Source organism: Ips typographus, linkage group LG6 (genome assembly GCF_016097725.1).
Source record: "Ips typographus isolate SLU linkage group LG6, UJ_Ityp_2.0, whole genome shotgun sequence".
NCBI classification, from domain to species: domain Eukaryota; kingdom Metazoa; phylum Arthropoda; class Insecta; order Coleoptera; family Curculionidae; genus Ips; species Ips typographus.
This window is the reverse complement of record NC_138427.1, coordinates 9,112,739-9,125,469: the sequence shown is the minus strand read 5'-3', so window position 1 is coordinate 9,125,469 and position 12,731 is coordinate 9,112,739. Positions and strand designations below refer to the sequence as shown.

The 12,731-nt window shown below is 34.5% G+C and overlaps 1 protein-coding gene across 1 annotated transcript in view; it reads left to right on the top strand.

The window, feature by feature from the left end:
• The first annotated feature begins 224 nt into the window (after positions 1-224).
• Positions 225-12,731, top strand: part of ds (dachsous cadherin-related 1) — a 159,966-nt gene continuing 147,459 nt past the window's right edge. The window contains exons 1-2 of the mRNA XM_081983039.1: positions 225-471; positions 6,787-8,544. Coding sequence (XP_081839165.1) covers positions 6,808-8,544 — 1,737 coding nt within the window. The 5' untranslated portion in view covers positions 225-471; positions 6,787-6,807. The remainder of the gene's footprint in view (positions 472-6,786; positions 8,545-12,731) is intronic.

The following is a 12,731-nucleotide window of genomic DNA, read 5'->3' as shown; positions in this document are numbered from 1 at the left end:
AATAGAGAATAAGACAATGGTACATTTCCTAAGGCCGAAACAATAAGCGGCTGGCCGTTTCAAACTTGCCGCGTTCTCCTCTCTTCGGACAGACTACGGACCCGACTTATACCTGTGTGCCTAACGCGAACCACGAACCACGGTACTACCAAAGAGACAGGTGGGACGGGGGGGTCCAAAGGAATGCAGGAGGGGGCACCACTCTTGCGGCTCCATCTCGTTTAGTCCATCTTAAAAACTCGAAGGAAAGGTACTAATCGCCGCGACGGACGGTTCGTTTGGTTCTTGTCTTGTTATTCCACCCACCTAACCCCGAAACGACTTGGTTCGATCGTTGATTGTGAAGTTAAGGTGCTTACTTGTAGTGTACTTTGCTTAAATGTTGTTCAAGTGAAGTGAACCGCTGGATAATTTGGATTATATTTGCGAGCTCGAATCGGACTGGTTGCCGGAGAGTCTCTCTTCCCGCAGGTACGGTCAACTGCCTCGATGATAAGGTTTTATTTTCTTCGCACTGGTACTTTCCTTTAATAACATCAAACCTGAACAGTGCTGTAGAGAATACAGTGGTAAAACAGTAGAGAAAAGATGGTGCTAGTTTGACACTGATGCGCTCAAATGAGCCACATTGCTGGGATGCCTGCCCGGGGCGACTGTTCTCAGCATTCGTCTAATTAAATTCTGAAGGTTTCATCTGTTTTTTTAAACATTTACACATATTTGCTCCATTTAGGAACTCAAATAGTCAATTTTTAAGACATTTTAGTGGGTCATCGCTCAAAGTTCATTGCAACACTTAAGGCTTAACACCTCATTTAACAGTAACTAGGATTTCTCACTTAAGACAAACCCTTGAGGTCAACAAATTACCTATCAATAGTTGTAACAAAAAACAAAAAGTAGAGAAACTAAACTAACAGGTAACAAAAATTAATCTTGGCCTGTCGGACGGGATTTGAAATAGTTCTAGAACGCCATGGGGCATTTGTTGTGCTGCTTTTGTTCACTGATGTTTACTTGAATGTGCAAATGATTCTTTGATTAATGCTGAGTACAATTTAACAACTAATTGATTTCTATCACTATGACAGTTATAGTTAAGATAATTTTGGTACTATTGATTGTGTCGGTTTAAGTCATGTCGGGTATTAAATCCTGTTAAATGTATTTATAAAGTTGTCTTCTTCTACACTAAAACCTCGACTAAAACAATATACAAAAGGTGTAGACAATAATAAACTTATCACTTAATTATAAATAGACGAAAATGTCTGTGTGTATGTTTTTATTATTTGAAAAGTCACAAAAGATATATTTTTTTTTAAAACAACGTTTTTCAACAGTATTGTATTAACATTCAGAAAGTCAATCTTCTTCTTTTTAGAGGGTCATTTTTGTCGATCTTCTTTTTAGCGTTCATTTTTTTTTTAATGTACAGTGTATCTCTAAATGGCTGGCCAACGCTCAATCCCAGATAACTGGTATCAAAATAAGTCTATTTAGCAAAATTACCTGCGTTGATCAAATACAATCAATAATTGCGAGAGACATTAATGAATACGATAACTTTACGATGAATTTGGAAACTTCTCGGTTTATGATAATTTTCCAATTATCGACTGACAATATTTTTAGGCTAACCCTTTATGGGTTAGTAGTATTAGAAAAGTTACTAAAATTAGATGAAAAGACAGAAATGGCAAAATCTTTTAGCGAATTATTCACAAAGCACAATTTTAATATAAAATGTGTATTATTAATAGACAAATTGGTATATAAAAATATTATAACTGGTATAAGTACAAAAAAATCAAATAAACATATCTGAGGTATCATAAAATAGTCACATTTCTATTCTTTGCCATGCTGGTTTTTTGTGTTTGTAATTTTTTTATTTACCTTTATACATTTTTGTCAAGATTAGTTTTTTAGCAAATAAAATAGTCTAAATATTGTCTATTCTAGAAACCTGATATAGAAAAATCATTTTTCAAAAACAGAAATATATAAACAAATCCTAAAATTCTTTAAAAACATAATCAACTTTAAAATTGTATTTTTCTTTTCGTCTCTAAGTAATAGGTTTGTAAATATTTATTTATTTAGCCAAAACTACATAGAACCATACTTTTGGTAGCATTACATTTTTAACTTATTTAAAAATTAGTTTTTTATAGATATCATTCAAACAGAATATTTCCTTAGCTTTGTTAAAGTGCCGTAAATTATAAATGTATTATCTATATTGTTTAAAGTCTATATTTAATAAATAACAAGCAGAGTTTTAGAAATATTACCGTTTTAAGGCATTTTGTCAAGTTGAAAACATTGTTTTTGTCACAAATTTTTGCATTTTAAGAAATGACTGTTTGGTTAAAAGAGATTTAAAAGGGGTTTTTAACAAACGCATTAACTAAAAATGTTAATTATAAATGTTATATCTTTTAAAATCTCGGAAACAAAAGTGTGGATAGATGATTTTTAATAAAACTGTATGGTATTTATTTAATTGAAAGCATACCTTCAACGCTGCCCATAAAGTAGCAAAAGCAGCTGTAAACTAATATTTTAAATTTTGGATATTGGCAACTTTGGATACTATTTAGAAAAGTTTTTTAAAGTCAAATTTGAGTAAAGCATGCAAAACGCAACAGATTAATTGCACAAGTAGTAAACTTGGATTGAAATAACGCTAAATTAATTTATAGCAAAATATGACAGAACTATATGAAAAGAAAGCTACTAACTTAAATTGATAAGAAGAGAGTTGCACTATACAAAACACTGAAAATAATAGGACAGATAACCAAATATAGACATAACCTATCAATTCTTCTATTAATATGAACTAAATTAAATTCCTTATTATTTTCCAAGCAGTAGATTTTTGATAAGCTGTAGCTACTTTTACTGTAATTAGACATAACTGGTTAACACTGATCCCAAACTATCAGTAAAAAAAGTGACATAAATAGGTCATTCTAATTTCAATCACATTTAACGTCAAGCAAAAAAATCAGAAATACAACAAATAAACAAATAAGTTCAATAGCCGTGACCAACCTTGACACCCGATTTGCATTCTTTAGGATTTGGCGAGGTAGCGGCAAAGCAAACAATGGCGCTTTAATAGACAGCTTAAACTCGTAATGTGTGTTATTTCACAATATCATCCGTATCTGAACATGATACCATAACGTCAAATTCTTCTATAAGGGAAAACTGTAACGGCAATTTACATGAAACATGCGAGTACTCGTCTGTTTATCTTTCTGATGAACAACTCGAGCTACTGTGTGTGTAATCTCAATATATTGCCTTTACAGACGCAGCATAAATTCGGAATACCTGGTAGGTCGTTGCCTAGAACAAGCGTAGCCGAGAAGGTGTCAAGTGCAAATACTTTTAAAAAGTGTTCAATATTAATGAAGTTGATTTTTTGTAGTAAACTTTGATGGTGGTAGTGGGTGTATTTGCTTAAGAAATTATTAATAAAGTTTGAAAATTAAAAATCCATATCAAATACACTTCTCCAGTATGCAGTAATGTATTTCATTGTGGGCTGTAAATAAAACAGTTAATTGCAGGAATTTCAATTTAAAATTCTCGACGAAATTGTGTACACATTTATTAGTATTAATCATGAAATCATTTGCACATTTAAGTAAACTGCAACGAGCAAAAGCAACCCAAGGAATGCCCCACGGCGTTCCTTAACTATTTCGAATCTCGTCTGACAGGCCGAGATTAATTTTTGTTAGCTGGTTATTTTAGTTTCTTTAGTAGCCTTAGAACTATATATAGCAGACCGACTATTGCCTTTTACACTGGCCATTTAATAGAATAAAATTTCATGACGTATTGTTTTTGATGCACAATCAGCGGCTCCCGCTTCCTTATATTCCTTTTCATTCTTTGAAGGCTAGCATACCTTATTGAACGGTAATTTGTTGACCTCTAGTTATTCACCGATGAGCAATAATTTAAAATTCCACGTCCTTTGCTTAATATGATGACAATATGGAAATTTCGAGGTTGCTCGCGTAGTTGACTGTTGAACTCTCCAGAAGCTGAAGTTGCGGATGACTTGCTAAGGTTGTGCTATCGAATTTTTAATAATTAACAAGTGCAATCAGGATTCTTTAAAGAAAGATTAGTTAAGTTAATGTTATTGTTCCTAAGGAAATTTACTGTAGAGAAACACTTTGAAAAAGGCAAAGAGAGAGGGTCAAATTTTTATTGAGAGCACTTTGAAGACACAAATTCATATAGTTTTCATAAATTTTGTAGAAGCTTAAAAAAGAGAAGTTTATGCAACTATTGTCTGTTGTTTATGTATTGATTTTAAGTTTAATATACTTCTAACTTAAACTAACCTAACCAATCTTGAAATAACTGTCTAATTTATCTTTTTAGATTTATTACCAACTTGTAAACTCTTTCAGAATGATTTGCCAAACAAACTGGCCAAAATAACTTAGTTTGTGGACTGAATTATTCTTCAAACTGGTCAATTTTGCATTAAGACAGCATTCACCGGAACTGCTTATAAGATTAACTGATTTTATGCTCAAATGAGATTATCAAAAGCTTAATTTAGTTGCCTTTGTAGCCACTTATTGTTAGTAGTGTTAAAAACTTACATATTAGCAAGCAGGCTCGGAAACAATATATTGCACACAATAAATACATATTCAAAATTACTTTAAGCGTTAATAAAATACGTGAACATGTTTATAAAGGTTAAACCAATTTCTATTCTGTTTGTTGCTACAAACTTGATTGTTGTTATACAATAACTTTGGTCATCAATCACTTTTGGGTATTGATAAATATACCATATAAAAGCACACACACTTTATATTTGTACTGAAATATTTCTATAGTTACATCATGAATTGATATATTTTTGCAAAAGGTCACTCAAACTATTGTAAGTAAAATGTTCAAAACTACATAATTCCTATAAACTTTCAATAAATATTACTGTTTCATTAATTTTCTAGATATTATAGGAATACAGCCCTGTACAATGAAACGCTTAACACCTATTTATTTTGAACTAAACGCAGATTTTTATACAACGCCCAAAGCTCAAATGTGACGAAACAGTGCTTAAAGCACTTTAGGTAAAAATGCCTATAAAGATTTCTTGAGGTGGCTTTTCACCAATTAAGAAAAAGTTAACGACATTTGCGTGTATTCATTTAAAACCAGTTTCCACGAGTAATTTGTTGGAAACTGACTTCTATCCTTTCTTCAAACAATAGTAAAGAAAATCATTCCCATCAACTAGTTAGAGGCTTTCACAAAAATTGTTGTAAAATGCTTCCAGATTTTTTGTGATTAAAATTTGATACAACTCAACTATGGAAATTGCTTTATTTGTCAAGTTTGCCAACACTTGCAAATTAACAAAACAAATCTGAATCTGTGGCAGTGTATGATTTGTGTGAGAACAAAATAAGATAATGACCTGACAATATTAAAATTTATATTAAAAATAAATTTTGGGAGAAGATAATTGCCCATCAAGACTTACAGACACACACACTCACGAAGAGATGAGGCCTCATTAATTTGACAAATGATAATATATCGCCTAAGCTGTTGAACGGTTGGAATGGTCGGGTTCATCGAACGCGTCCTTGACATTTGTTATGTAACCATCTGATGCAGTTTTAAATAAATACCGACGGTCACGGTGAAATTGTGATATAATGAGAGACAAACAAAGCACGAAAATGACGAATAATTTCAGTCCGATATTTCTTGTAGTTGCACTGGTTCTGTTTGCTTTGGAATTAATAACGTTGATATACGAACGAGAAGGTGGAGTGGTACCGGCGCGGAAGTCTGATGCGGTACCACCCGACAGTTTTTGTCCAAATGTTTGCAAAAGCACTTTATTTCATGTATATTATGACATTTTCCCGTTTTGGTATCACCACGTTCAATATGTCAAGGTACCCGCCGATTACTTAATAAATAACCAGTACACTTTCGTAGCTGCCGAAAACGTTCTCCTCGTTAATGCTTAATGTAATTATTATTGTTGTTGTTTTGTTGCGTGATAATGTTGCATCGATCGTTGCCCATATGCGGACAATATACAATGCAAATTACCTATTTACAACTGACTGTTACTGTACAGTTTCTTCAATTTAACACTGCTGACTTTTATCTGATTTTACGATAAAATTAATTGACCATTTTATTGCTGTTTTGTATCTACACGGATTTTATTTCTAGGAATGAATTGTGCAACTTTTGGCGTTAACATATGCGTTGATGGTAATTACTGAATCGGAGTATTTAAGCTTGAATATCTTCTTGGTTACACAATCAAACTTATTAAGGTTACAAGTCATTTAAAACCAACTCTGTAGTAGTCAATTGGATATTTAATGTCATTTTCAAATCAGTTCATTGTATTTTATCAAAATGAAGGTGTTTTAACGATCAAGGCTTTGACAAAATCAAATTGCTACAACTTTCTGATGCTTGGCCTCTCAATATTTTTTAGAGAGAAAGATTCCTAAAAAGCTGACACAGAATGAGTATAAGTAAATGCAAAGTGTAATTTTCAAGACATTTTAAAAATTTGAGAAAAAATTCTTTGAATCGAGTTGGTTAGAAAGGGTTTTTAATTAGTATTGTTTGCATTGTAACATTCCGCCTATAATGATTCAAATAGAAAAATCTAGCTACTTATGCTTTATCAAAACTAACTATCATTACTTACCTACACTGAAGAACATTAACATACTGTATAATGATTTTCAGAATGCTTGAAAACAGCTGACCATGCCTCCTGCCAACATCGTGGCCCTGGCGGCCATCTACCTGGCCAATCTGTTTCTGCTCACTTTGGCGGCATCGGAGCACCTCACTAACCTGGAGGTGTCCGAAGGAGTACCCGTGGGAACTAAAATCGGCTTTATCGATGACGGTGCTGTGGATAGTGTGCCGCCATTTCTCATCGTTCCTGTAGGAGCCGCCGTCGACACCGACCTGTCCATCGACCAGAAAACCGGCGAGATTACGACAAAAGTGCCTCTGGATCGGGAAACTAGAGCTAGTTATTCTCTGGTAGCCATTCCGGCAAATGGAGTTAATATTAAAGTTGTGGTAAAGGTTTTGGATGAGAATGATAACGCTCCAACGTTTCCATCTGATTTGGTTAACATCGAGTTTCCTGAGAATACCCCTAAGGACGTAAAGAGAACTTTACCACCTGCAAGAGATTTAGATTTGGATGTATACAACACTCAGAAGTATAATATCATCTCCGGGAATGTAAACAGTACGTTCAGACTCTCCTCCCACAGGGAAAGGGATGGAGTATTGTACCTAGACTTGCAGATTAACGGATATTTAGATAGAGAGACTTGTGAGCATTACAGTTTGCTTATTGAAGCTTTAGATGGGGGAACTCCACCCCTTAAAGGGGAAATGACTGTTAACATTACAATCCAGGACGTCAACGACAATCCTCCAATTTTTAACCAGTCCAGATATTTTGCATCTGTGCAGGAGAATTCTACTATAGGGACCAGCGTTCTACAGGTGCTAGCCACTGATAATGATGTTGGTGATAATGCTCAAATTGAATATTCGATAAACAGACGGCAAAGTGATAAAGATATGCTGTTTCGCATTGACGCCTCTACTGGAGTGATAGCAGTAAACAAACCTTTGGATTTTGAGACTAAAGAACTGCACGAACTAGTGATAGTAGCTAGAGATCATGGGCTGCAACCGTTAGAAGCGACTACGTTTGTTTCGATCAAAGTGATTGATGTGAACGACAATCAACCGACAATTAACGTGATATTTCTTAGTGACGACACCACGCCGAAAATAAGCGAAAGTGCTCAACCGGGTGAGTTCGTGGCGCGAATTAGTGTGCACGATCCGGATTCGAAAACCGAGTATTCTAACGTGAACGTGACTTTGCAAGGCGGTAACGGACATTTCGATTTGACTACCAGAGACAATATAATCTACTTGGTTATTGACTCTCTACCATTGGATAGAGAACAGCAGCCCAACTACACTCTGAACATCATTGCTACTGATACTGGCACACCTCCGTTGCATGCTTCCAGGAGTATCAACTTGCTGGTAACTGATGTCAACGACAACACTCCAGAATTCGAGCAGGACGTCTACGAAGCGAATGTCATGGAAGTCTCCGATCCAGGAACCTCAGTCATCCAAGTATTTGCTACTGACAAAGATGAGGGAAACAACAGCTTGATCACGTATTCTCTGTTGAAGCCGGCAAACAGCAACATTAACTGGTTTCAAATCGACGCAAGAAGCGGATTGATAACGACGCGTGCGCGTGTCGATTGCGAAACTGAACCGTTACCGCAACTTACGGTCATTGCAACTGATAACGGATTTCCGCCGTTGTCATCGACTGCAAGAGTGCTTGTGACTATTCATGATGTGAATGATAACGAACCGATTTTCGATCAGAGTTTTTATAATGTCAGTGTGGCGGAAAGTGAAGCCGAAGGACGATGCATTTTAAAGGTAAGTGTTTTTGATTTATGCTTTTGATTTTTCATACAAAAACAGTGCAGGAATACTATATTAACTAAAATGATTCCAATACCCTTTAAGATGCAGAATACATACAATTTTATGAAGCTACTTTAATAACGCCTTTGGCAGACCATTTTCACTACAAGATTTGTTTGACTAAAAGTATTGTAAATAGTTGGCAACAGTTATTGGGGGCTCTCGGAAAATTGGCATAAGCTCAGAAAAAACGGAAATTTGTATATTTTGAGTTTTGTCAAGATTTGGCCTTAGTATAGCCGTGGTAAGAAATTTTCCGTGTTTTTGTTTTTTAAGGTGTAAATTTAGCTAAAAACATGCTTTACTATTTTTTCTACTCCTACAGGGATATTGGTTCATTCCTTAACAGTTTAGAGAACAGTTAAGTAGGCAATTGCCAACGGTTGAACGGATACAGAATCCTAGACTTTCCGCAACTGTGCGATATGAAATAGACCAATCACAGACAATCTTCAGCGTGCGATATGAAATAGACCAATTACAGCTAATCTTGAACGTAAACAAAATAATTTTTCTGATTGTCATCCTCACTGACAGTTGGCATCAAATTTTTTGGCATCAATCATTCTATTTTGCCTATTTTCTAGTCTATTAGTTTACATCAAGAAAATAATAAATAAGAAATTAAAAAGAAAGGAACCCTTCACAAAACTACTAATATCACATTTACAGGCAATATAGTACTAGTCTAGAAAGTTTGAAATATTGCAAATATCTCGAAAAGTACTGATTAAATTTTAATCAGTAATGTTATATTGAAAAACAGCACATTTTACATAATTCCCTCAATTATTTATAAAATAGTATATCGTTAGCTTGGTCTTTATGAATAATGTTAAAAATCTGAAGTAGTATATGGTACGAAATTAGTAGTTTTTGAGACAATATTCCAGAATTTTTAGAAACCTGGCATTAAGTTGTCGCAGATAAAAATATTGTCAAAAGTAATTTTTATAAAATCTCCAAAAATGCTTATAATTGATAAAAGTTTGCCTAAATTGGCCTAATTTAAGTATATTTGGTTAGGTTACTTTAGTAAGGTCACCCAATTGAAAATCTTGGGATGGCTTCTTTTCTTCAGTCTAAAAATACGATTTTCCGATTCTCTTCATTTCTACGATTCTCCCAATAACTATTTGAAGTCCAAGGAATCAACAGTTTTAATTAAAATGGGTCCCAGTTTAGGGTGTTAAATACTCGATTAACAAGAAACGCAAAACAAACTAATAAACACTTTCTAGTCAATCTAGTCCATTGGTTCTTCGTTTCCTACTTCTCCCGATTAGAACAAATTTCATGATGAAAACATACGAGAGCCCGGAATTAGCCGATAAATTTATATCTGATTTCTCTGTGGTGTGTATATACGAAGAAAATCACACTAGCAACCTGTTCGTCCGCAACAAGCAGAATCGACGAAACAAATTGTCGTGACGTCCGTAAAAAACAATGATAGATTTAAGGTAAAGGCAAGCAAAAGGAAGTTATTAACTTTAGATAAATGTTAAGACATTCCTCCTTTCTGCACGTCGACCGGTCGGTTTCCAATTTGAATTTTTCGCGTCCGAATACAGGTTAAAAGTGAAGGTAATAAATTTAAACGCAGCGGCGAGATTTCCACCTCAGACCGTTTCCTAGATTTAGAGAAAGTGCATGAGCGCCGCACGGCCATTTCAGTTCCATAGATATTGCATAATTATCTTCTTGGGCTCGAGGTTGTTCAGGGGTATGGAGCCAACTGGGTAAATGGCATGTTACGAAGACTTAACTAATTATGAGATTGCGAATTCCATTACTTTCCGTGCTGTGTCATTATTTCAGCGCAACGTCTGGTATTTACAAAAAGTAATTTATTGATTCTCTTTGCGATCTTCAAATGATTATACTGATTGGGAACTTGTCTGGAATGGAATATGAACCATGGCAACGGGCAATTTCTTTACAGAAACAAAAGCTTTCTCTGGGACGAAAGCGCAAACAAACTTTAAGCGTTATTATGTTTTAATAGTTAAAAGGAAGCTCGAAAAAGCTATAAAATTCCTTTATGTGCTTTGAAAGGTTAGGCAGGTAGAGGTTCGTCTTCCTAAGCAAATACGTCGTAAAGAGTGCCACAGATCTAAAGTTTTTCAATACCCTATCTGTGAGAATTGTTCCTAGATAAATAACGCGGTTAAAAGCATTTTTATGTATGTAAATAAAATTAAGCCTTACTATTTTGGTGGTATGGGCGGAAGGATTTATGGACAACCATAATAACTTACTTCTTTGATCTCGCTCCGAATCGAATTCCTCGATGTACTCTCATCGGTAAAAGCTCCATCTACAGTAAAAACTCCCTGCCAGGATTGCCTCGTTATTTTATGGTGATACTGCTTATATATCTTCGGACCCGATACGAATGTAATACAAACATAATAAGCAGCTTCTAGTCTATTGAAGAGAGAACTTCCACCATAATACCAGAGACAGCAAATAGTAAAACATCACTTAGATACGGCAAATAACTGCAATCTTTCTCAACTGGAAGGTCGTGTAGCAGGAAGTCTGGCGTTCGTTATGTAGAGGATATAACTTGCTCGTCTCTCTTTCTGTATAGGTTTATTTAATATAATGAGAAACAAATTAACCGGTATTCGAAGCGTTTTGAAATAATTATGACTACGATACCGGTCATTCTATTCTTTCGTATTCTATGCCGGGGCCAGTGACACCGATAATTTCGAGATGCACCGCTCCTCTCTGTTATACGCGGACGGTTATTTCGTCGTAAATTTTCATTATTTCTTCGGTTTGGTTATAAATTAATATGTTGGAGATAAATTTCAAGAGTAGACATTCGGTCCAGTCGGAAACCGGAAAAATTACACTTTCAAATTCGAACCCGCTACTGTCGAATATTTGCCAAAAAACTGATCAGGAATCAGTTTTTGAAATTCTAAAAAATAACTCCAATATCATCTGGAAGAATTAGTTTTCTAGCCCATTTTATTGACCAGGTCAGAATTACAGGAATAACTATTGTAATTGCTATTCCGCTTTATACTATTCACGTGGTTGACTGACCTACAAAGTTGGACTTTCCAGCACTAATAATTCTTTCTACAAGACAGAAAACTGCTGTAGTCAAAACAAATTGTTTATTTCAACTTCCATCACAATTACTATCAACAATTATCATTACTTAGTTCTCTCCTGGAATCATAAAAAAATGAGAAATCAGTACCTTAAACCTGTATAAGACTTTGTGACATAAATGCAGAAAGCAGGTTTCTAATAGTGATCTGTGCACATCAATCTTTGCAATGCTATGACTTCACAATTTAATGCGTCAAAAGCTTTAACATGATCGAATAGAATAAGTGCAGAGTTCCGGTCATTATTACATGCTTACAACTTACAGAAAAAATAATAAGAATGCTATTTCTCATCTTTGAGTGCATTATCCGTACCATCGTTAGAGACTCAAATTTAAATATTAGAAAATTTTACATAGGTAGAATACAATAAATAATTACAGACATTTTTTCGTTTTAAACCTAACATTAGATGCTATAGATTAAATAACAGCTGCCATTAATATTCTCACTGTCTATTAATAATTATAGATACCGAGCTGATGCATCCAAGCCTATGAAACGCTATCATTCAGATTTTTTTAAAGTGTTTCATTATTAAAAGCCATTAAAGTCGCATAAACCGTTGTAATAACCTACTTAACACTGACACTAAATCAAAAGTTATAGTCCTGAAAGTAGAATACCATAATGATAAATCCCATCGTCTACCGAGAAAAGAAGAGAAATTCGCTCTTTAAGTTAAGTACTCACTGATATACTCGATTATTTCGCGGTTTCGGAGAATCTTAATGGATCGGAAATAAAACGTCACCGCTATCAAAGAATGTTTGTAGGTCAGGTGGATCTGTATAAGCATGGATGTTCAAAGTGATGTTCTTTTACCTTTTTGAGATGTTTCAGAACTTAAAAACAAGACATTAAACCTATAAGTGTATCTCAGAGATTAACTTAAGTCTTTTGATTCATCATAGCAAAAAACATTGAACGTTATGAGTACTTGCAGTCTCTCCTATTCCCAAATACTTGATTTTTATTATTTATCTCTCTTAGCTCTTAACCAGA